Consider the following 26444-nt stretch of genomic DNA (forward strand, 5'->3'; position numbering starts at 1 on the left):
GCAAAACTACAACTCCCATCATGCCTGGATAATAAAAGCTTTAGTTTTGGCTGTCCAGGCATGATGGGAGTTGTAGTTTTGCAACAGCTGGAGGGCCAATGTTCCCTAGCTCTGCTTTATACATTCTCATATCTGCCAAAAGCTATGTAAGTGTGTGTGTGTGTGTGTATATATTTATACACACACACACACAGCAGTGCACCCCTGCTGGGCCCATTGAGATGAATAGACTTAATGTAGTCTACAAAGTTTCATCTATTTCCTAAACCTCTCTTTTTTTTCCCTCTGCAGGATGCAAAAGTGAGGTCTGCTGCCGTGATGGACGCCGTTCCGAAACAATATTTTTTAAAAAAATACAAGAATACAACACTCTCACTCACCTTCCAAATCATAGCGGATCCACTTCAGGCTGGGGCTTACATCAGGAGACAGGACTGTGGAGGTAATCTCTCCATAGCTGTAACCCCTTTCTACCCAGACAGAGAGTGCTGCATGTATGTGCCCACATCTGTACCTTGATATATATTGAGGTGTGCCTCGTTTCTGGCCCTGTGAGGGCGGTGTGGGTCTTCTGGCCTTGTGCACCAGTCATGATATGATAAACTGCTATGGTATCACAAGGATAGGAAGGTAGAGGGCAGGGTGGAGTAAAGCTAAAAGGGGTTATTCAGTGTTACAAAAACATGGCCAATTTCTTCCAGAGACAGCACCACTATTGTTTCCAGGTCAGGTGCGGTTTGCAATTAAAGAGGATGTACCACCAGGTACATCCTCTTTTAAACTGACCCACGGATCAAACGGCGCTGTCACGGGGAAGCCGGTGCCGCGGTCTGTTATTAGTACCGCGGCCCAGTTCCAGTGTACGGCGCCGTTCTATGCACGGGTCCCGAGCCGGTGTGAAGCACTGGAGGCAGGCCGGCCCACCCCCACTGGGAGGGAATTCCCTCCGTTAGAATCAATGGAGCCGCGTCATAGAGAGGAGGGAATTCCCTCCCACTGGGGGCGGGCCGGCCTGGGACCCGTGCATAGAACGGCACTGTACACAGGAACTGGGCCGCGGTTCGAAAAACGGACCGCGCCACCGGCTTCCCCGTGATGGCGCCGTTCGATCTGTGGGTCAGTTTAAAGAGGACGTACCTGGTGGTACATCCTCTTTAAACTCCATTCACTTCAAATAGAATAGAGTTGCAAAAACTGCACCCAAACTGGAGACAAGAGTGGTGCTGTCTCTGGAAGAAAGTGGCCATGTTTTGTAACACTGGATAATCCCTTTAAGGGAGGCAAAATTTACCAGCGGCAAGGAGAAGGAATCGCTGCCATCTCTGTGTCACAGCCACATGTCACGGTACATTCACACGTTCGTATTTCCTGTGCGCAATTGCGTACAGATTACATGCTCATTCATTTCTATGGACCCATACACACATCCATAGATGTCATGGGTCCGTGCTGGGGCTGTGATCTATGCCGCCAAAAATACTGCCAGGCCCTAGTACAGAGCGGAGTTATACCATGGATCACCTGTCACCTGTAAATGGGTAGCAGACAGCTCTAGGGACACTGAATGTTGCGTTAGAGCAGGGATGGGGAACCTTTGGCTGTCCAGGCATGATGGGAATTGTAGTTTGGCAACAGCTGGAGGGCCAAGGGTTCCCCATCCCTGCTTTAGAGTAATGAGAAAACTCCAGATTATCTGGCACTGGACAAACACAATAGGATCCACACACATTAGGGATAAGTGGCTGAACTGTCTGATATGTATGGGGACCTCCAGACCTTCCCTCCGTAGATATCGGGAAGGAGAAGGATCTCTACTGCACAATCCCTTTGTATTTGGGGGCCTCCCAGCTTCACATCCAGAATACAGGAATGGTCAGGCACTTCCATAAGCTTTTGGGAGGGAAGACAGGACCGTTATAATTGTACAATCCCCTGTCAATGTCTCAGACTGGTGTAATCTATAAATAAAGTGATATGTCAATTCTTTCAGCGGAATGCAGAATCCGCCCGTGCATAGAATAGTGTCTATGGCATGGGCAGAGATGTGCGCCGCCGGGTGCGGGTACAAGGGACGGAATTCGCTGCGGGTCATACATGGGAATTCCGTAGTATGCACGCACCCCAAGACAGGAACTGTCCAGAGCAGGAAAGGTTTTCTATGGGAATTTCCTGCTGCTCTGGACAGTTCCTGTCTCTGACAGAGGTGGCAGCAGAGAGCACTGTGTCAGACTGAGAAGAAAACAACATTTCCTGCATGACATATAGCAGCTGATAAATATGGGAAGACTGAAGATTTTTTAATAGAAGTAAATTACAAATCTATATAATTTTCTAATAGAAAAAGATTTTCGTTGGATAACCCCTTAACATCGGGCGTAAATTTACGCCCTCGCAGCCTGGTACTTAACGCACCAGGGCGTAAATTTACGCCCAATGTTTACCCGACCGCTGCGTGTAAACACGTGGCGATCGGGTAATGATGGCTGCGGTTACTAACAGCAGACCACCATAGCTTGTCGACACGGGGGGGGATTAACCCCCCCCGTGCCGACGATCGCTGTAATTGGCTGATTTATTCAAATCAGCCAACTACAGTGATTTTCCGGTTCCCGGGTCATCGGTGACCTGGGGAGCCGGAATTTAATGATGATTGGTGCTGGTGTTTAGAGTGGGGGGGGGGCACGGTGCCAGCCCCCCGATCGACGCTATTGGCCGACCTGGCCTGGCCGGCCAATAGCGGCGATCAAAGTAAAAATAAATATTTTTACTTTGATCTGCACACCTCAGTCGGTTAGCTGAGGTGTGCAGAGCAGGTGTGTGTGGTGTGTAGTGCACCATACTCACCTGATCCCGGCGTCCGGTGCGGCGAATCGGCGATCCCGTGGCGTCCGCTTCTCTCGCGGTCTTCGTTCGGCTCTTGTCGGGTAACTTCGTTTTTTTCCGGAGATCTTCGGCTATTTCCGTCAGGTACGTAGTACTGCCCCCTAGCGGCTGGTTAGTGTATATCATACACTAATCAGTGGCTTTGGGGTGAAAAAAATCGCATTTTTTTTTTTGCGCCCTTTCGCCGCTGAGTGCTGATCAGCATTGCATGTAAGTGCGCCGCTGATCAGCAACTCCACTTTTTTGGCGTAGTTTCCCCCCCCCCTTTTTCCCCCTTTTTTTTCTATATCCTACCGCCACTGTTTGCTGATAAGTACCGCACATAAGTGCGGCATTTATCAGCAACTCTTTTTTTGGCGTAGGTTTTTTCTCCCCCCCTTACTGTGAAAAACACGTACAAAACACAAAATACTACACTACCACACATTACATTACAATACATCTAATAAAGTTTTACACTACACCACTACACCACATTACATTTACATACCCCCCATACCCCCCTACCCCAATCCCCGTATAAAAATGTCACAGAAACGGTTTTCGGTGGAAGGGGCGTACGCACTTATCGCCTCTGACACCAAAACAGCCAGTGAGGATGAATGGGGGGATCCTTCATTCCTCCATTCTTCCTCATCATCAGCATCATCATCATCCAGTGATGATGATTATCCACCACGGCGTCCAAGGAGGACGCCTCGGGCTGCCCCCCGTCATTCCATCCCACCCCCTGCCCCCCAGACAAGTCATCCCATCCCGCCCCCTGCCCCCCAGACACGTCATCCCATCCCACCCCCCGTCCCCCAGACACGTGACCCCATCCCACCCCCCGTCTCCCAGACACGTGACCCCATCCCGCCCCCCGTCCCCCAGACAGGTGTCCCCATCTGGACCCCAGACCCCCAAAATCATCAGCCCTGGATTCCTGGCTTTATGGCTACGGCGGGAATCCAGATTAACCCCACAGGTCTCAGAGAAATAGACTTTTTCAAGCTCTATTTCTCTGATGACTTTGTAAATTTGATGGTGGCGCAAAAAAATCTGTACGCGCACCAATTCCTGGCCCAGAACCCCTCCTTTTCTTTTGCTAGGCATGGCGTGGACCCCTGTGGATGCAGCCGAAATGACAACATTTTGGGGGCTCCTGCTGCACATGGGCCTAGTAAAAAACCCACAATGCGGCAATACTGGAGATAATACTGGGGATATTATATATAATACCTTTACAGTATGGCTATGGGACGGGTACGATTCGAAACCCTCCTAAAATTCTTGCATTATAATGATAATGCAAGTTGCCCCACGCGAGATGACCCCTCATCTGACCGACTGTACAAAGTTCAAAGGAAGACTCCATTTCCGCCAGTACCTTCCCAGTAAGAGATCACGGTATGGCGTGAAATTCTACAAACTCTGTGAGAGTACCTGAGGGTACACTTACAGATTTAGAGTATATGAGGGTAGGGACACCCAAATCCAGCCCCCAGAATGCCACCCCCGCCCCCATCCTCGGAGTTAGTGGGAACATCGTTTGGGAACTGATCTTCCCACTGCTGGATAAAGGTTATCACCTGTATGTTGATAACTTTTATACCAGCATCCCCTTGTTTCGGTCCCTCGCTGCCCGAGCTACTGTAGCTTGCGACACGATCCGAAAAAATCAAAAAGAGGCCTACCAAGTCACCCTGTTAGAGAAACGATGAGAAGGGGTGCGTGCAAGGCCTATGCCTGTGAAAACATGCTGTTGGTCAGATATAAGGACAAGCGCGATGTCTGACCACAATTCACAGGAATAGCGTCACCCCTGTCACTGTACGTGGTACCATAAACGTGGTGAACAAACCTGATTGTATTCTAGACTACAATCAGTATATGGGAGGAGTTGATCTCTCAGACCAAGTCCTGAAACCATATAACGCCACGAGAAAAACAAGAACGTGGTACAAAAAGGTGGCCGTACATCTGGTACAAACAGCGATGTACAACGCTTTTGTGTTGTACCGATGTGCCGGCCACCCGGGGAAATTCCTTGATTTCCAGGAAGCAGTAATCAAAGCCCTGATATTCGGCAGCCACGGAGCGGGCCCCAGCGCTTCTGGATATGAAGGACCCCGTATCGTACAGGAACAACATTTTCCAGGTGACGTCCCCCACACTGGAAAAAAGGGGAGATCCCAAAAGAAGTGCAGAGTGTGCCACAAAAGGGGGATCAGGAAGGACACCATTTACCAGTGTGACACCTGTCCTGATCACCCCAGCCTCTGCATAAAGGATTGCTTCAAGGCGTACCACACGTCCTTGGAGTTCTAAATTTTCAATAATCTGTCCCTTATTCTTATTTCAGGGGTCACGTTGATCCGGGGATTATTCTGATTGCCATTATGGAGTCGGGAAGGAATTTTTGTCCCCTGTGATGAGGCTACTGTTGTCTGCCTTACGAGGGTTTTTTGCCTTCCTCTGGATCAACACAGGTTGAATTTGATGGACACCTGTCCTTTTCAACCTTATAAACTTCTAATTGGCCTAATACCATTAATTAAAATTAAAATTAAAATTGCCCCTTTTCCCCAACTAAATAGACATGGCCCCCATTCCCATTAGAGGTTTGCCATGATGCAATTAGAAAGCCCTTGTGCGGCCAGGACAGTACAAACCCCCCACAAGTGACCCCATTCTGTAAACTACACCCCGTAAGGAATCTAACAAGCGGGGCAGCGGGGATATGGACCCCTAGTGACGGCCACATTAGTGCTGTGAAAGTGAAAAAAATAGTATCTTCATCTTGTTCTACATATGTGCCCGTCACCAGTAGGGTCCATATTCTCACTGCACACCTTGTTAGATTCCTTGAGGGGTGTAGTTTCCAGAATGGGGTCACTTGTGGGTGGTTTCTACTGTCCTGGCAGCACAGGAGCTTTTTTCTAAATGCAACATGGCCTCCATCCTCCATTCCAGCCTCTAAATGGCACTCGGTCCCTTTGGTCGCTTGCCCTGTGCCCATATGGCATATTATGTCCACATGTGGGGTATTTTCGTACTCAGGGGAAATTACCCTACACGTTTTGCATTTATTTTCTCTTTTAACCCCTTTTGGAAATGAAAAAAAATCAAGGCTGGACCAACATTTAGTGTAAAAAAAATTATAATTTTTACACTAAATCATTGATCTAGTCTTTATTTTTTCATTTTCACAAAGGGTTAAAAGATAAAATAAACACAAAATGTGTAGAGCAATTTCCCCCAAGTACGGAAATACCCCACATGTGGACATAAAGCGTCATGCGGGTGCAGGGTAAGCCTCCAAAGGGAGGGAGCGCCATTTGGCTAGAATGGATGGTGAATGCCATGTCGCATTTACAAAGGCCCTGTGTTGCCAAGACAGTGGAAACCCCCCAAAAGTGACCCCATTCTGGAAACTACACCCCTCAAGGAATCTAACAAGGGGTGCAGTGAAGATAATGAAAATTTTCACTTTCACGTCACATTTGTGCCCGTCACCAGTGGGGTCCATATGCTCTTTGCACCCCTTGTTTGATTCCTTGAGGCGTGTAGTTTCCAGAATGGGGTCACTTGTGGGGGTTTACCACTGTCTTGGCAGCATAGGGTCTTTGTAAATGAAACATGGCCCTTGAAATCCATTCCAGCCAAATCCAGCCTCCAAAAGCCAAATGGCGCTCCTTCCCTTTGGAGGGCCGTCTTGCGGCCGCATGGCGCTTTATGTCCACATGTGGGATGTTTCCGTACTCGAAACAAACTGCTCTACACGCTTTGAGCTTTTTTTCTCTTTTAAACCCTTGTGAAAAGGGAAAAAAATCAAGTACAGACCAACATGTGGTGTTTATTTTTTTTTTAATTTTTACACTAAATCTTTCATCTAGACTTGGTTTTTCATTTTCACAAGGGGTTAAAAGAGAAGAAACAAAACAAAACGCGTAGAGAAATTTCCCCCGAGTACGGAAATACCCCACATGTGGACTTAAGGCACTAAGCGGCCGCAAGACGAGCCTCCAATGGGAGGGAGCGCCATATAGCTTTTTGGGGCTGGATTTCGGTAGAATGGATTTCAAGGGCCATGTTGCATTGAAAAAGTCCCTGTTCTGCCAAGCCAGTGAAAACACCCCACAAGTGACCCCATTATGGAAACTACACCCCTCAGGGAATGTAACAAGGGGTGTAGTGAGCATATGGACCCCACTGGTGACGGGTACAAATGTGGAACAATGTGGTGTGAAAATGAAATATTAAATTTTTTACACTATAATGTTGGTTTAGCCTTGAATTTTTCATTTTCACAAGGGGTTAAAAGAGAAAAAAAAGCCACAAAATGTGTAGAGCAATTTCCCCTAGTAGAGTCCATAAATACCCCACATGTGGACATAAAGCGTCATGTGGGCGCAGGGCAAGCCTCCGAAGGGAAGGAGCGCCATTTGGATTTTGGAGGTTGGATTTGGCTGGAATGGATGATGAACGCAATGTCGCATTAACCGAGCCCTTGTGCTGCCAAAACACTGTAAACCCCCCACAAGTGACCCCATTCTGGAAACTTCACCCCTCAAGGAATCTAACAAGGGGTGCAGTGAGGATATGTACCCCTAGATGACGGGCACATATGTGCCGTGAAAGTAAAAAAATGAAAATTTTCACTTTCACGTCACATTTTTCTACATTTGTGCCCGTCACCAGTGGGGTCCATATCCTCACTGCACCCCTTGTTAGATTCCTTGAGGGGTGTAGTTTCCAGACTGGGGTCACATGTGGGGGGTTTTCAGTGTCTTGGCAGCACGAGGGCTCTGTACATGCGACATGGCCCTTGAAATCCATTCCAGTGAAATCCATTTTCCAAAAGCCAATTGGCGCTCCTTCCCTTTGGAGGCTCGTCCTGCACCCAAATTGCGCTTTATGTCCACATGTTGGGTATTTCCGTACTCGGGAGAAACTGAGCTACACATTTTGTGTTTTTTTTTTCCTTTCATACCTTTGTGAAGATGAAAAATTGAAGGCTAGAACGTTTTAGTGTAAAAAATAAATTTTTCTTTTTCACGCCATATTGTTCGGAAAATCTGTGAAGCACCTGTGGGGTCCAAATGCTCACCGCACCCCTTGTTACATTCCTTGAGGGGTGTAGTTTTCTAAATGGTGTCCCTTTAGGGGTGTTTTTTACGTTTTGGCACCCCACAGCCTCTGCCAACCTGAAGTGGTACAGTCAGAAATGACCAAATATAACGGAGCTAATGCTATTTAATATATAATTTATGTGGTATAACCACTTTCTGTATAAGCAAAAAAGTTTCAAAGTTGGAAAAATGCATTTTTTCACAATTTTTCACGTTATTTGGTTTTTTTAATAAAGATTCGTTATGAGTATCGACTCCAATTTACCAGAAATGTAAAGTACTAAATGTCAGGAGAAAACAATCTCAGAATCAGCCGGATAGGTAAAAGCATCCCGAAGTTATTAATGAATAAAGTGACACTGGTCATATTCATAAAATTTGTCTCTGTCATTAAGGCCATTTCAGGCTCTGTCTTTAAGGGGTTAATCATGGGAACTCTGTTGTTGAGGCTCAGTATGGCGATGTTTACACAAAATGTTTCGGAAAATTATGCATGTTAAATTGGCTGAAAGTGTCTGCATTTTTTTTTTCTTTTACTTTTTTTTTTAATTCTTATTTTGGGTTAAAAAAAATGGCTGTATTGTGACCAAAATCAGTTCATTTTATATACCACTTAATTTTATTTAAATTTTATTATTGAGTTTATGTCTAGTTTTTGTGTTAATAACAAACATTTTGCAACCCAAGAAAAGGGGCACAACATTACCTTACATACCTTGTATCTAAGTCCTCTCTTACTGTTGTTCAGAGCTGCAATCATAATTCTGCTGCATCACAAACTTTCCTCCCTAAGATTACTGTACAGCGGCAGAAGTGAGGACGCTTCCCAAAATGCAGCTTATTAAAAAAAAAAGAGCAGATATTGTACAGTACAAGGAAATGTCAGCTCTGAAGCCTGCAGAATTGTGAATTCAGCTTTGAACTCTAATAGAGTAAAGCTGCATGCACACATTGTGTGAAGTTGTCTGTGATAAATCCATGCACATGAATAAATTTATAGGCCATTGCTTTGTATTGGGCTATTCACATGTTCATTGTTTTCACAGATCTCCAATCCATTCTTTTTAAAAATAGGACAAGTCATAACTCGCAATGGAAGCATGGCACAGATTCCCCCATAGAAATCCATGAGATCTGTGTTTTTCACGGATGTACACAAATTTGACATCTGTGTTTATCCATGAAAAACATGGATGCATAGCTCCCAACTGTCCCGGATCCCGCAGGACAGTCCCGTTTTCGGGGGTTCTGTCCCGCCATCCCGGAACGGCACCCAGTGTCCTGCATTATACTGGGTGTAAAAGAGAAACAACAAACCAGTAACTCACCTGTCCGCCAGTCCCAGCAGCGACTCTCCCGGCACAGCGCGCACTCCCATCATCCATCCGGCACAGTCAGTGTCTTAACACCCTGCTGCATGTGCCGGAGGATGATGGGAGTGTGCACTGTGCCGAGAGAGGAGCTGCTGGGACCGGCGGACAGGTGAGTTGACTGGTTTGTTGTTTTCCTGGTGGGGCCACACTATACGGAGGATTGGATACTGTGTGGGGTGCTATATGGGGGGACTGGATACTGTGTGGGGCCCTATATGGGGCGATTGGATACTATGTGGGGCACTATATGGGGCGATTGGATACTATGTGGGGCACTATATGGGGGGATTGGATACTATGTGGGGCGCTATATGGGGGATTGGATACAGTGTGGGCACTATATGGGGGGATTGGAAACTATGTGGGGCACTATATGAAGGGAATGGATATAATGTGGGACACTGTAATGGGGGATTGGATACTATATAGGGCACTATATGGGGGGATTGGAACCTATATGGGGCACTATATGGGGGTTTGGATACTATATAGAGCACTATAATTGGGTTTGGATACTATATGGGGTACTATTCAGTCAGCAGCATGTGGTGACTTTAGGAAAGTGGCTATGGAGGATTGCTATGGGGTGTGGCTATGGGGACCGCGGCGCACATGTCCCTCTTTGCAAAAGTTGGGAGGTATGTGGATGTAATGTAATAAGTGTAATTTAAAATGCTTAAAACAGATCAGTGAAAAACACGGACGCAAAACGGATGTAAACATGGATGGTTTTGCACAGATTACGGAGGAAGCAAGCGGACAGGAAAAACACTGAACGCTGAATTCAGTCTAAAAGGTTAGGCTGCATTCAAATGTTCAGTGATTTTCAAGGTCCATGGATGAAGTCCGCTATCTACTTCCGTGATCCATGAAAAACCATCTGTGATTGCACCCGTGTCCGTGTTTTTCTAGGATCTGTTTAAGGGTATATTTACACGGGCAGGCTCTGGCAGTTCCCATACACTACTAGTGATGCACGATGCACCGAAATATCGATACTACTATCGATATTTCGGTCAGAAAAACGGTTCGATACCAGGATTTCCTGGTATCGATACTTCATGTTAATCTGCATAATAGTGCAGATTAACATTAAGTATGGTGCAGAGAACACGGCCGGCAGCTACCTGAGCGCCGGCCGTGTTCTCTGTGTGCCGCCCCCTGCCCCCTGCCGTCCCCTCCTCCGCCCGCGAGCTCTCCGCTCCCGGCGGCGCCAAATTTAAATAGCCGGCACACAGCGATCGCTAGTGCCGGCTATTTGCAGGGGTCCTCAACTGGCGGACCGCGGTCCGAACCCGGACCGCGGAGGCCAGCTGTCTGGACTCCTGGTCAGACCTCCTAACCGCCCCGGATCAGGTCTGTCCCGGGGCGGTTAGGAGGTCCCGCTCCCCACCGCACTGCCTCCCGCCCCATAGGCGTACTGTCCTTAGATGTCAGTACGCCTGTGGGGCTGGGGGCAGTGTCGGTCCGGCCCCCGGCTGATACGCGCTCTGTAGGGATGTCCCGGGGATTCCCCAGCAGAGCGCGCACCACAGACCTCAGTGTACGCTGCCGGCCTGTCCTTCCCGGAAGTGCAGGCCGGCGGCGTACGCTGAGGTCACTGATGCGCGCTCTGCTGGGGAATCCCCGGGACATCCCTACAGAGCGCGTATCAGCCGGGGGCCGGACCGACGGGAAGAGACGAAGACAGTCGCAGCGGGGAGCGAGGTGCTAGGTGAGTTGTTTTTGTTGTTTTTTTTTTCTGTCTGGGGGGCATCTACAAGGGGAGAGCGCACAGGTGGACTATATACTACAGGGGGGACCTCACAGGGGGCTATATACTACTGAGGGGGCTATATACTACTGGGGGGAGCGCACAGGGGGCTATATACTACAGGGGGGACCTCACAGGGGGCTATATACTACTGAGGGGGCTATATACTACTGGGGGGAGCGCACAGGGGGTTATATACTACAGGGGGGACCTCACAGGGGCTATATACTACAGGGGGAAAGCACAAGGGGGGCTATATACTACTGGGGGGAGAGCACAGGGGCGCTATATACTACTGGGGGGAGCTCACAGGGGGCTATATACTACAGGGGGACAGCGCATGGGGGGGCTATATACTACAGGGGAAGCTCACAGGGGGCTATATACTACAGGGGGAGAGCGCACGGGGAGGCTATATACTACTGGGGGGAGCTCACAGGGGGCTATATACTACTGGGGGGAGAGCACAGGGGCGCTATATACTACTGGGGGGAGCTCACAGGGGGCTATATACTACAGGGGGACAGCGCATGGGGGGGCTATATACTACAGGGGAAGCTCACAGGGGCTATATACTACAGGGGGGAGATCACAGGGGGCTATATACTACAGGGGGAGAGCACAGGGGGGCTATATACTACTGGGGGGAGCTCACAGGGGGCTATATACTACTGGGGGGGAGCTCACAGGGGGCTATATACTACTGGAGGACAGCGCACAGGGGGCTATATACTACAGGGGGAGAGCGCACAGGGGGGCTATATACTACTGGGGGGAGCTCACAGGGGGCTATATTCTACAGGGGGAGAGCGCACGGGGAGGCTATATACTACTGGGGGGAGCTCACAGGGGGCTATATACTACAGGGGGACAGCGCATGGGGGGGCTATATACTACAGGGGAAGCTCACAGGGGGCTATATACTACAGGGGGGAGATCACAGGGGGCTATATACTACAGGGGGAGAGCACAGGGGGGCTATATACTACTGGGGGGAGCTCACAGGGGGCTATATACTACTGGGGGGAGCTCACAGGGGGCTATATACTACTGGAGGACAGCGCACAGGGGGCTATATACTACAGGGGGAGAGCGCACAGGGGGGCTATATACTACTGGGGGGGAGCTCACAGGGGGCTATATTCTACAGGGGGAGAGCGCACGGGGAGGCTATATACTACTGGGGGGAGCTCACAGGGGGCTATATACTACAGGGGGAGAGCGCACAGGGGGGCTATATACTACTGGGGGAGCAACAGGGGGCTATATACTACTGAAGGAGAGCGCACAGGGGGGGCTATACACTACTGGGGGAGCAACAGGGGGGCTATATACTACCAGGGCAGTCACCCCCTTTGTACCTAATATCAAAGGCCTGGTGAGAGAGAAAAAAATGCCAATTTTCCCGCTAATAAGCAGCAATTCTGTATATAAATAGTTGAACGTTTGTGACAAAGTAACAAAACACGTTTCCTACTGATGTTCAGCTCGGACCTTCACCTGACAATAGACCCCGGTAAGTGGACCTTCACTAAAAGTTGTTGAGTACCCCTGCCCTAAAGGGTAGATGCCGCTATCATAACCGACAGCAGCATTTAACCCCTGCAGAGCCGCTCCATATGCAGCACGAGTCTGCTGCATATGGATCGGCCCCTCACTGCTAATGACTGCGGCCCGCAATCCCGCGGGCGGCAGTCATTCAACCATTCCAAATACGGGACCCGCCGGTGCTGCGGCAGCGGTCCCTTACACCAGCCAGTTCCCCAACCTCCGGGTCCACAATCCTGTCGCCGCCTCTCCATTCCCGCGGGGCCCACCGATACAGTGGCACAACAACTCCCAGAATACCTTCTTGTGGGGAGTTGTTGTTCACAAGGAGACATGCTGGGAGATGTTGTGCCAGGAGGCTGCTAATGCATTACAACTCCCAGCAGCATACCTCCTTATGCACTACATCCCTCAGCATACCTCTTTGTGCACGAGGAGGCATGCTGGGAGTTGTAGTGCACAAGAATGTATGCTGCACAGAGTTGTGTCAGGAGCTGCACAACTGCAATTCCCAGCATACCTCCTTGTGCACTACAACTCCCAGCATACCTTCTTGTGGGGAGTTGCAAAGCACAAGGAATTATGCTGGAAGTTGTTGTTCACCAGGAGTTATGCTGGGAGGTGTAGTGGACAAGGAGGTATGCTGGGAGTTGCAGTTGCGCGGCAGCAGCCTTTCAAAACATCCCAGCATACCTTCTTATGCACTACAACTCCTAGCATACCTCCCTGTGCACTACAACTCCCCACAAGAAGGTATTCTGGGAGTTGTTGTGCACAGGGAGGTATGCTTGAGGTTAGAGGGGAATAAAAAATGTAAAAAAAAGTGTTTTAAAATAAAACAAAAAATAAAGGTTCTAATAATCCCCCCTTTTCCCTTTTTTTTTTAAAAAAAAGTAAAAAAAAAAAAAGAACATACATGTATCCATTACATGTGAATTGTCCGAACTATAAAATGTAACAAAGTGATCAAGAAGTCACATAAATAAAAATGTTGTGCATGGGGGGAACATATCTGTAGTCAGGGAAAAGGGAAATTATATTTGTATTTTTACGTGTTTTTTTTCTCAAACTTTTTATTTAGTATCGAATTGGTATTGAGTATCGAAATCCGAAAGCTGGTATCGGTATCGAACTCAAAATTTTGGTATCGTGACATCCCTATACACTACATACTTGCTGCGGTCTAAACGACCGCAGGGAGTATGTAATTCTGCCGCCCTTAACCCCTTCTGCCCCCGCCCGGCTCCCCCGCTGTAAGCATACATTACCTGTCCTTGCTGCACGGGTCCAGCGTCCTGCTCTCCCGTCCGGCCAATCAGTGGCTGCGGCTGGGCAACACACTAATTGGCCGGACGGGAGAGCAGGACGCCGGACCCGTGCAGCAAGGACAGGTAAAGTATGCTTACAGCGGGGAGCCGGCCGGGAGCAGAAGGGGTTAAGGGCGGTATAATTACATACTCGCTGCGGTCGTTTAGACCGCAGCAAGTATGTAGTGTATGGGAACTGCCAGGACCTGCCGGGCTCGCAGCGAGAATCTCGCTGCGAGCCCGCCCATGTGAATATACCCTAAAGCTTTTTTAAATTACACTGATTACATCACATCCGTGTTTTTCACGGACTACATGGATGTCAGATCTGTACAATCCGGGAAAAACACAGATCTCCTAGACTTCTATGGGGAAATCCTTGCTGTGATCTATATCCTATGAGTTATGAAATGTCCTATTTTTTTCACTGAACCGATTGCGAATTCGTGAAAAAAAACTGACCGTGTGAATAGCACAATAGAAGGCAATGGGCTATAAAATTGTCTATGATCACAGATATGTTATCACAGACAACTTCACGGAATGTGTGTATACCGCCTTATCATTTTCACATTGCTTTAGAGCAGGGATGGGGAACCTCCGGCCCTCCAGCTGTTGCAAAACTACAATTCCCATCATGCCTGGACAGCAAAAGGTTCCCCATCTCCGATGTAGACTCTCTTGACACTTTGCACTATGACTGCAGGTAGAGAGAAGGAGACCTTCCAGCATTCCCTGCAAGATCAGGAATGTAAGAATTTAGTAATTTGGGTAATTTTTTTTACATTATTTGAAAATTGGAAAATGGGTCAATTAATATTTTTATATGGATAGATATTTCACAAATTTTATAAACCACTTTTGTAGTGCTGGGGAGGTGGTGGTGCGGACAAGTCGTCCCTATGCAGAGTACACGATGGCGCTGTAGTGGTTGATAGACATCACTTATAACAAGTCTGTAGTTTAAAATCCGATTTATTCAGTATCACTTTTGGGGTGCCAGGACCCCTTTCTTAAGGTGACTGTACCACCAGGCCCAGACAGTAGCACTGGAGGCGGGCTGACCCAACCTTAGTGGGAGGAAACCCCAGCCCCTCTATGATAGGGTTCCATTGATTCTAATGGAGTCAGGTCATAGAGGGGCTGGAGTTTCTTCCCACTAAGGGTGGGTCGGCCCGCCTCCAGTGCTTCTGCCTGGGCCTGGTGGTACAGTCACTTTAAGTGTACAGAATAGTGTCCGGGGTCTGGCTCTGAGGTGCAATGCATGCTGGGAGATGTAGTTTTCCGGACGGTGCCATGATTTGAAACTAGGATCATTAGTAAAAGTTTGAATCTGGGGCTGGGAGCAGCGCAGTAAGGTGTCAAATAATCAGCAGTGAGCGGATAAAAGTTGAAAAAAACCACACCACACCATACCATAGGGTAATATCGTATGAGCAATAGGGTAGGGGGACAAGGAGCTCAGGTGGACTCACCTTGGGATGTTGTACTAAGAGCACAATATCTATATGCACATGTGTGGCACTAAATCAGGTGCCTGATACCCAAGCCGGCAGGTTCGGCACGGGAACGTGATATGTAGTTCAGTGCTGGGAGGCAATGGCGCAGTGGTGCTTGAAAAACGTGGTGCTTGAAGTCCGCAATGGCGCAGTGGTGCTTGAAAAACGTCACTTATACCAAGTGGGTGTAGTTTAAAATCCAATATATTCAGTATCACTGTTGCCACAACGCGTTTCTGGGTGCCAGGACCCCTTTCTAAAGTGTACAGGATGGTTTGATACTAGGATACTATCCTGTGGGTGACAGCGATACTGAATAAATCAGATTTTAAACTACACCCACTTGCTATACGTGATGTCTTTCAAGCACTACAGCGCCATTGACTCTGCATAGGGACCACAGGCTCCCCCGCACTGACCTACAAATAATCGTCAGGGGATAGGCGAGCGCACCTATAGGCTTTTTGTGCATTTTATTTTATTTATTTATGGGATTGCTGGAGTTTGCAGTATATATTTCTATACTGAATGGTGACCGGTGATCAGGGGCTGGGGTGGTGGGATCTTTACATAAATTCTTATTTGGGAATGACCATTGGAGAAGCTCCTTTCTGCTTAATGGTAAGCTGTTACTCTGACTTTATAGAACAGGTTGTATTGATTGTCCTGGATATATCTGTTATTATCTGTAATATGACGTACACAGGGAAATGTATTCTCTATCAGTGTCTGTGTATTCTTATGTTATACTTTTTTAAAATTCGCTTTACTCTTTACATCTGGAATTCCATGAGGTGATGGCTACTGGTGATGAACATTTGCCATAAAAATTGGTAAAATATACAGACGGTCCTGGGATCTATTCAGTGAACCCCGTCCCACCGGCTGCTGCATCGGTGACAATAGCCGCCATTACATCAGAGGTGGTGCTGTCCGTCTCATCTGCTCCTCCTGTCAGCGCCGTCACCCGGCCGTCTATTGATGGGTCAGGAGTCTTATGGCTTCATCCATCACTGGAGGAATCTTACAGAATAACGGCCGGGGTACAAACCATTGTATTTACATATTGGGAACAACTGATATTGTTACCATAGCAACATAGACAATCCATATAGGTGTCACATGTCAATGACAAGTAGTACAGTATAGATGCTGCTTGTGGTGATGATGATGTCATAATGTCCTAGTGATGTCACAAGGGCTTTGGAATGTTTCCATGTGACCACCGGCAGGTATATAAGGAGCCTCCGGCCACCTATAGCTTGTCTCTGTTTTGCCATCCTTGGTGATAGGAGACACGCCTCTTTGGCAACAATGAGGATTATTTTTCTTCTTATGATTCTGGATATTATCCACCCTTCACATTGCGGGATCTCATGTTGGATAAACACCATCCTGTCCCATGAGATTCCAATGGAGATACCACCACCGCCACCACCTACTAAGTTTGCGGTAAGTGTCCAAGTACGATCCATGATGGATATTACTGTTATTGTTATTCCTATTATCCTCAATGATAAAATTAGGCCAATTATTCCTTGTATTTATTATTAGTGTGTTGTCTTGGATATCAGACTATTATAATTTCTTGTCTTTTAGGACTTCTCGTTGTGGTTAAAAAACCTCCTGTCCTATGACCATCCTATAGAGGAACCACCACCACCACCACCTCCCACTATGGTTGAGGTAAGTCTCCAATACTATCCTTAAAAATAATCATCAATTAATGATAAAATGAAGCCATAAATATTCCCTGTATGTATCAGATGTTATTATATCAGACTTTTTTTTTGTCTTTCAGGAATTCTTATACTGGATCGATAACATGCTGTCTGTTCCTGTTCAACCCGCTCATAGACGGACCCGGGAGCGCTGTATTGGAGTAAGTGGAGCTCATACTGTATATGCAATGTATACATGTTATGTTAGATGCCTCTGGTTCCCTTTACAATACTTTCTATGCAAATTATTATATCATCTTTGAACCTTTGTAATAGTTTCATTTTTGCATCTTACAGAATAACCCATCGAAATCCACTGGCCCCTGGGAGAAGCCGTCTATTATACGGAAGATGTATAAAAGGATATCAGCTACAGTGTTTGGGGTAAGTGACGCCATCTTGTATTATAGGAAGCGATCTGCAGTGGACAGTGGAAGCTGGGACTGCTCTCATGGCTTCATACTGACTCTGTTCCTTTCTATTACAGGAGCCCCCACCACCCGTGGTGCCAGCAGGCTGCAGAGTGACCCTACGTGACTGGGTTCTAAGTGGCGTGGTATATGGACTACTCATATCACCCATCTTTGCATTAGTGGTCCTGGCTGCATGGCTTTCCCATGAGCAAGAATTCTTAGAGGAAAGAGCCGATCAGCCCCAATCATCACCACTGCCAGACATCCCAGCCACGGTCCCAGAGCCTGAAACAGCTGTCGATGTGGCCCAACCACCACCGCTTCCCAACATCCTAAGCACGGTGCCTGTAAGAGCAGCTGATGAGCCACAACCATCACTGCTGCCAGACATCCCAGCCATGGTACCAGAGCCTCTAACAGCAGCCAATGTGGCCCAACCATCAGCGCTGCCCGACATCCCAGCAACAGCTGAAGAGCAGCAAAATGCTGAGAGGCTGAACGCTTCTGTAGAAGCAACATCAGAAGCGCCTGAAACACCAAGGGCAAAGAAGTCCGTGCTCAAGCCACCGTCTCCCATGGGCGCCAGAAAAAGAAAAAACAAAGCTCCCAAACTACCATCATCTAAACGTGTGACCTTCAATAAGATGGTGCACGTCCGACCCATACCACCAAACCACCGTGACAGAAGGGCTCGATCCTCCGAAGAACATCAGGAGAGAGAATTTGTCGAAGACCCAATGTCTGTACATGACCGGGCACTGCAAGAAAACACTCCGACAGAATGATGGCAGACACAACCAGCCAACCTGTCACCTGTCCGCCGCAGCGCCAGACCCGTTACACAACTCTTGCGTTTCATCTGGTTTGGCGCCAGATACAGCAAAAACTAATATGAGATGAACTTCATCATTTTCCTTATATTATTAAAAAAAAATAATATAAAAAAAATTGATACAATGTGTCAGTGAGTGATTTAAAGGGCGGTAAGGGGGGAACAGGTCATCTGGAGGGGGGGGGCATTACTAAGAAGCTATAGGATCTGTTAGGAAAGGGATGGGGAACCTTCGGCCATCCAGCTGCTGCAAAACTACAATTCCCATCATCCACACTTTGGCTGTCCATGCATGATAGGAACTAACCAGGTCTAACAATGTAATTAACTGCTATATCAGTGTTTGTCAATGTTTTCCCTCTGTAACAGGACTTGGCTCTCCAGCTGTTGCAAAACTACAACTCCCATCATGCCTGGATAATAAAAGCTTTAGTTTTGGCTGTCCAGGCATGATGGGAGTTGTAGTTTTGCAACAGCTGGAGGGCCAATGTCCCCTAGCTCTGCTTTATACATTCTCATATCTGCCAAAAGCTATGTAAGTGTGTGTGTGTATCTATTTATACACACACACACACAGCAGTGCACCCCTGCTGGGCCCATTGAGATGAATAGACTTAAGTTAGTCTACAAAGTTTTATCTATTTCCTAAACCTCTCTTTTTTTCCCTCTGCAGGATGCAAAAGTGAGGTCTGCTGCCCTGATTGAAGCCGTACGGAAACAGAATAATTTTTTTAAAAATACAAAAATACAACACTATAAATCTCCCTCACCCTCCAAATCATGGCAAATCCACTTCAGGCTGGGGCTTACATCAGGGGACAGAACTGTGGAGGTAATCTCTCCAAAGCTGTAACCCCTCTCTACCCAGACAGAGAGTGCTGCATGTATGTGCCCACATCTGTACCTTGATATATATTGAGGTGTGCCTCGTTTCTGGCCCTGTGAGGGCGGTGTGGGTCTTCTGGCCTTGTGCACCAGTCATGATATGATAAACTGCTATGGTATCACAAGGATAGGAAGGTAGAGGGCAGGGTGGAGTAAAGCTAAAAGGGGTTATTCAGTGTTACAAAAACATGGCCAATTTCTTCCAGAGACAGCACCACTATTGTTTCCAGGTCAGGTGCGGTTTGCAATTAAAGAGGATGTACCACCAGGTACATCCTCTTTTAAACTGACCCACGGATCAAACGGCGCTGTCACGGGGAAGCCGATGCCGCGGTCTGTTATTAGAACCACGGCCCAGTTCCAGTGTACGCCGCCGTTCTATGCACTGTTCCCGGGCCGTTGTGAAGCACTGTAGGCGGGCCGGCCCACCCCCACTGGGAGGGAATTCCCTTCCACTGGGGGCGGGCCGGCCTGGGACCCGTGCATAGAACGGCACCGTACACAGGAACTGGGCAGCGGTTCGAAAAACGGACCGCGCCACCGGCTTCCCCGTGACGGCGCCGTTCGATCTGTGGGTCAGTTTAAAGAGGACGTACCTGGTGGTACATCCTCTTTAAGCTCCATTCACTTCAAATAGAATAGAGTTGCAAAAACTGCACCCAAACTGGAGACAAGAGTGGTGCTGTCTCTGGAAGAAAGTGGCCATGTTTTGTAACACTGGATAATCCCTTTAAGGGAGGCAAAATTTACCGGCGGCAAGGAGAAGGAAGCGCTGCCATCTCAGTGTCACAGCCACATGTCACGGTACATTCACACGTTCGTATTTCCTGTGCGCAATTGCGTACAGATTACATGCTCATTCATTTCTATGGACCCATACACACATCCATAGATGTCATGGGTCCGTGCTGGGGCTGTGATCTATGCCGCCAAAAATACTGCCAGGCCCTAGTACAGAGCGGAGTTATACCATGGATCACCTGTCACCTGTAAATGGGTAGCAGACAGCTCTAGGGACACTGAATGTTGCGTTAGAGCAGGGATGGGGAACCTTTGGCTGTCCAGGCATGATGGGAATTGTAGTTTGGCAACAGCTGGAGGGCCAAGGGTTCCCCATCCCTGCTTTAGAGTAATGAGAAAACTCCAGATTATCTGGCACTGGACAAACACAATAAGATCCACACACATTAGGGATAAGTGGCTGAACTGTCTGATATGTATGGGGACCTCCAGACCTTCCCTCTGTAGATATCTAAGGTTATCTACTAAAGGATCTCTACTGCACAATCCCTTTGTATTTGGGGGCCTCCCAGCTTCACATCCAGAATACAGGAATGGTCAGGCACTTCCATAAGCTTTTGGGAGGGAAGACAGGACCGTTATAATTGTACAATCCCCTGTCAATGTCTCAGACTGGTGTAATCTATAAATAATCACTGTTTGCATATAAATGTCCTGGCTAACCGGCCTGCAACTATCCACACCACCCAAATACAGGTAGAGACTTTCTTAATTTGCATTAAATTCTAGCAAATTAAAAGGGTCTAGCAGTTTCCTTGGTAACGTAAATGCAATGTACCAGGCACCAATCTAAAGTACAAAATGACTGGACTTAGCGCCTACTGGGGCTTACAGGCTATTTTAGTACTAAAGCACAAAATACTTCAAAGCATTACTGTCATTTATAAAAGTACAAAATATAAGTCATGGCAGACACCAAAAGTTTAGATTATGGGGGTCTCAGCACCAAGACCCCATCAATCTCCAGGCTTGGCTCCTTCATTATAAGGCTATGGGGCCCATTTCCTGCAACCTGCTAGATTGAGCCCTGAGCTGGCTATACCTACAGTTTAAAGGGGGTCTCCAACTAAGAAAAACTTTTATAACATGTCAAAACCTTTTATAAATGACGACAATGAATTAACGTATGTAATACAATCCTTCCATGACAAGATAGTACCTAAAAGTCTGCAGGGTGGCACATGTGGACACATATAGCATGTATATATACATGGTTAGTGGTAAAGGGGTATAAAACTACGGCATATCTGGTTATTAAAGAGGTATTCCACTCAAAAATAAGTTTTTATATGTTGCCATGGCTGAGCGGGCTGTCACCCTCAGACGAGTCCGTCTCAGAAGTAGAGGCACGGACGAAACCAGAAGAAGCCAAAGAAAAAAACCAGGGGGGCGAGGAAAGGTAAGAATACGCTGTTTGTTATGTTATCCCCATGGTCAGCAACATTTTTGAGTGGAATACCCCTTTAATCTAAGAATAAACACGGGGAAAATATCTCTGATTTCGATGTGACCGGTCAACCATCTAATGTGCATGGTGGCCGCCAAACAACAAATTTCAACCATCATATCATTTTGAAATCTAACTATATGATTACCCATGTTGGCTGGTAAATAAGGCTAGGTCCACACAGCGTTAGCATTGTCCATTAGGGAGTCCCCAACGTGTCCATGTAATGTATGCCAATGACTGATATGAGATAGTGGTATCCATCATACATAGGAATTAGAGATGAGCGAACCTGGAGCATGCTAGAGCCCATCCGAACCCTTCCGGCATTTGATTAGTGGTGGCTGCTGAAGTTGGATAAAACTCTAAGGTTGTCTGGAAAACATGGATACAGCAAATGACTATATCCATGTTTTCCAAATAGCCTTAGGGCTTTATCCAAATTTAGCAGCCACCGCTAATCAAATGCTGAACGATCGGGTTCGGATCGACTCGAGCATGCTCCAGGTTCGCTCATCTCTAATAGGAATCCATGTATAAAACACGATTTTATACAGGATCCAGCTATGTGGAATAGTGCGGTGAATTGTGTAACTGTGTAAATTTGGCAAAGACAACATACATGTTACCAAATAGAAGACAAAATGACACACTTTGGCCTCTGTTGGGTAAACTGGCTCTATAGATCTGTATGCACATCCTCTGTACTTGTGTTAAATGAAGACTGCTGGATCATTGCTAAGCGCAGCATGGAAAGGTGGCTCTACTCTCCAAGGACGAGGGGATGTCTTCATGCCAATACTAAGGGCCCTATTCCACTGGACGATTATCGTTCAGATTATCGTTAAATCGTTCGAATCTAAACGATAATCGTTCGGTTGAAATGCAGTTAACGATTAACGACCGAACGAGAAATCGTTGATCGCTTTATAAGACCTGGACCTATTTTTATCGTTGCTCGTTCGCAAATCGTTCGCGTTGAATAAGACATCGTTCGGTCGTTCGCAATAGATACGAATGCAATAGCGAATAAATAGCGAAGAAAAAACGATCGCAATTACGATCATAAGTAACGATTATCGTTCAATGGAAATGAGTGAACGTTTTCAGGTCTTTCGCAATAGTGGTCGTTTGCGATCGTTAATCGTTAATGATATGCAAACGATAATCGTCCAGTGGAATAGGGCCCTTTGTCTACCGTATAATTAAGATGACTCCTTCAACGTGCCTGGAGTGGCGGCATTAATAATACGAAAGAAGCCAGTATAATGATGGTGAGCACTGGGGACAATGAAGAAAAAAAGCCTCAGATGTTTCACAAAAGCTCGTACAATTAAAGGCTATATAAAACCCATGGTTTGGTTCCCTCCATAAATCCTGTTTACTGAATGCTGCTGCGCTGGGAATGAATTAGAAAGCAGGAGGAGTGCTACACCATGTAAGCCAGCTCAGCAGATTAATGAGCGCCCTTGGAGAATCGGGACTGTCAACCATGATGCCTCCACAAGACCCAGCTCCAAACTAATAACAAAAATAAGCGAAATAAGTAAAATGCATCTAAAAGGCAATCAGTCACGATCAAGTGCGCCCCACTGTTATGCAATTATTTTTAAGACTTTGCTGTGCACCAAACCTGGTCTTGAGGCGGCTTCACATCTGACAGATCCGATTCTCCAAGGGCTTTCATTAATCTGCTGAGCCGGCTTCTATGGTGTAACACTCCTTCCGCCTCCTAAATGGTTCAGTACAGCAGGATTCATGGAAGAAACCGACCCATGAGTTTTATAAATTTTTATTTGGCAGTTTTAGATCTCTAGTAAAACAACACTTTCATGATAATGTCACCCATGGGTCCTTGAGAATTAGGAAACACAAGTCAGGTCATAGCCCTGTTGCGTCAATGCATGATCCATGGACAGGATTCAGCGTTATTAAAGGGAATCTGTGACTAGGTTTATAACGTCTTAAATGAGGGCAGCATAAACTAGTGACAGAAATGCTGAATAGGTATATTACTTACATCATTCTGTTCAGCTATTCTCCTAATATGCAGGAGAATAGTATTCTTGCCACACCCCTCTCCCCACCCTCCAGCTGCTGAATGACAGCTGACTGCCTATACACAGCATGGATAGATAACTGCCAATCAGCAGCTGGTGGGCAGAGTTTTCTGCTTCTCATGAATATCCAGGACTACTGGGCTCACGCACATAATAGAGAGGACTACTTATTTCCATGTTTGTTATTCAGGAGGATATCTCTGAATCAGCTGCACAGAACAATCTAAGTGATACATCATTCTAAATAGGACAGCTAAAACCTACTGACAGAGTCTCTTTAAGCATAAAGCCATACTTCCTTCCCTTTTAGAAAACAGTGAATGTTTTAGTTCACTTAGGGAAAGCCCCAACAATGGCATCTTCTGCCCAAATATTATTCTTAAAGGGAACTGATCTGTGAAAATTCTGTTGAATCTTTCAGAATCATGCTATAGAGAGAGGAGTAAGAGCTGAGCAGATTGATCTATTGTTTTGTGGGAAAAGGTTCAGTATAACTTACTGATTGGAATCTCGGCTATGTCTAGTGTTCATAAATGAATATCACCAGTCTCACTAGTCTCATTCAAAGATGGGGTAAGTTAAAGGGGTTGTCCAGCGAAAAAATGTTTTCTTTCAAATCAGCTGGTATCAGAAAGTTAAATAGATTTGTAATTTACTTCTATTTAAAAATCTCAAGTCTTCCCATACTTATAAGCTACTATATATCCTGCAGGAAGTGTTGTTTGTTTACATTCAGAAACAGTGCTCTCTACTGACATCTCTGGCGGAGTCAGGAACTGTCCTGAGCAGGAGAGGTTTTCTATGGGGACTTGCTGCTGCGCTGGACAGTTCCTGACTCCGCCAGAGATGTCAGTAGAGAGCACTGTTTCTGAATGTAAACAAACAACACTTCCTGCAGGATATATAGTAGCTTATAAGTATGGAAAGACATGAGATTTTTAAATAGAAGTAAATTACAAATCTATTTAACTTTCTGAAACCAGTTGATTTGAAAGAAAAAAAAATTTCACTGGACAACCCCTTTAATTTTTTTTTTGCAAGATGCCGTCATCAGATGGCGACCACTGACCTCCTACTACACTGTGTAATGCGCGGTCGGCGGCCGATGATTTTTAAACATGCTGAAAAACATAGATCAGCCGATGATTGGCTCCTCAGCTGGTCATTGTCTTTATTTCCCGAGGAGATATCTGCTCGATTCTGCTGCTTATCGCCACAAGTAACAGGGCCCTAAGTCTCAAACATTGTGTAGGGATGAAGCCGCACAATGTCTGCAATTTTATGTCAACATTATGCAGCCATTAGTTACCGTGTTCGGGCATGGTAATGCCTATTCGGCATAAATGGGACTTAAACCGACCTCCTTTCCTTCTCAGAAGGTATACTTCGGAAACAAGGAAAGACATTGTGCAGGCAGTGATAGACCCCCAAGATGAAGCTTTCAGCACAACCCCTTCAATGAGCAATATGGACTCCTAAAGCCTCAGCAGACTACTACAAGTATGTGACTTTGCACTATATGAGTTACTTCATGGGAATTTTGTGCATGTGGATCAGCGTTATGCGGCCACCAGCGCTGGAGCTGGGGAGGTGAGACAGGAGCTGCAGAGACGGGAAAGATGATAGGAGCGGAGGAGAGACGGGAGCAGTGACAGGAGCTGGCGAGACGGGAGCGGTGACAGAAGCGGGAGAGATGGAAGCAGGGGAGGGATAGGAGCAGGTGACAGGAGCAGGGGAGATAGGAGCAGGTGACAGGAGCGGGGGAGATAGGAGCAGGTGACAGGAGCGGGGGAGATAGGAGCAGGTGACAGGGGCAGGTGATAGGGGCAGGTGATAGGAGCGGGGGAGACGGGAGTGATGATACCAGCGGGGCAGAGACGGGAGCAGGGGAGAGATAGAAGTGGGGGAGAGATAGGAGCAGATGACAAGAGCGGAGGAGATGGGGGGAGATGAGAGCGAGTGATGGGAGCGGGTGGCGGGAGAGGGGGAGATGGGAGCGGGTGACAGAAGCGGGCAGAGGCATCCGTGCCGACATCTGCACTAAGACCTGTCCTATTTTTTCGCGGCAAGGATGGATGGAAGCGTGGATGATGGCACGGATGGTATGAATGCACACATAGGATTTAATGGGCCCTAAATTGTCTGTGGTCGTGGACCACAGACAATTTTTCGGGACGTGTGAATAAGGCCTTAGTTATAATTATCATCCTGTGACCTAACAAAAAAGACGATTCCTCCTCGGTGTCCTTGCCGCAGACTTCCTGATTAGTTAATAAAAGGAAAATGTTCAGATAATAAAGACACAAAAACAATTTGATGATCGCTAAATTAAAAGCTGAAAGCGAAATGTTGATAAATGACATCCAGCCGACACATAGTCACTACTGGAGAAGGGTAATTATCGGCTCCAATAGCTACACATCATATATCACTGGGATAAAACACACGACTTTTCCTGCCTTTCTGTCATTAAGGGTCATCAGGATGAATTAGGGACATTATACCAAATAGAAATCGGTCTGAATTACGGTCTTTAACAAGGGAAAATGCTAAATCAATGGGAACTTCCTTGGCTCTACACTGTGTGATAATCGACCACGAGAGACATAAAGAGAGACAGAGGGAGACACACAAAAGAGATAACATGAATACAAAAGCATCAAGAGAGTATAGACATGTATATAGAGCTATTCCCACTGGGTTTAATGATTCCATTTAAATGTATTGGCTGGCCAGCTTCTCATACAAGTGTAAGTCTAATAGATAACTCTGGCAGATGCCACACACAGTGCCACTCTTCTCCATCCA

The 26444-nt window shown here is 46.8% G+C and overlaps 2 protein-coding genes across 5 annotated transcripts in view; one reads left to right on the plus strand and one right to left on the minus strand.

The window, feature by feature from the left end:
* C9H7orf50 (chromosome 9 C7orf50 homolog) overlaps positions 1–26444 on the minus strand; it is a 225749-nt gene that overhangs the window by 145760 nt on the left and 53545 nt on the right. The gene's annotated exons all lie outside the window — the stretch shown is intronic.
* On the plus strand, positions 16764–18502 carry LOC138800387 (uncharacterized protein C6orf132 homolog). Its single transcript, XM_069982024.1, has 5 exons — positions 16764–16929; positions 17077–17163; positions 17279–17359; positions 17496–17582; positions 17686–18502. Exons 1-5 carry the CDS (start codon positions 16792–16794, stop codon positions 18394–18396), a joined length of 1104 nt encoding a protein of 367 aa, XP_069838125.1. The 5' UTR covers positions 16764–16791; the 3' UTR covers positions 18397–18502.

This window comes from Dendropsophus ebraccatus, chromosome 9 (genome assembly GCF_027789765.1).
Source record: "Dendropsophus ebraccatus isolate aDenEbr1 chromosome 9, aDenEbr1.pat, whole genome shotgun sequence".
Classification (NCBI taxonomy): domain Eukaryota; kingdom Metazoa; phylum Chordata; class Amphibia; order Anura; family Hylidae; genus Dendropsophus; species Dendropsophus ebraccatus.

Coding starts and splice junctions, on each gene's coding strand:
- LOC138800387 (XM_069982024.1), top strand. CDS start 16,792: ATGAGGATTATTTTTCTTCTTATGATTCTGGATATTATCCACCCTTCA. Junction 16,930..17,076: donor CACCACCTACTAAGTTTGCG/GTAAGTGTCCAA, acceptor CTTGTCTTTTAG/GACTTCTCGTTGTGGTTAAA. Junction 17,583..17,685: donor TATCAGCTACAGTGTTTGGG/GTAAGTGACGCC, acceptor TTTCTATTACAG/GAGCCCCCACCACCCGTGGT.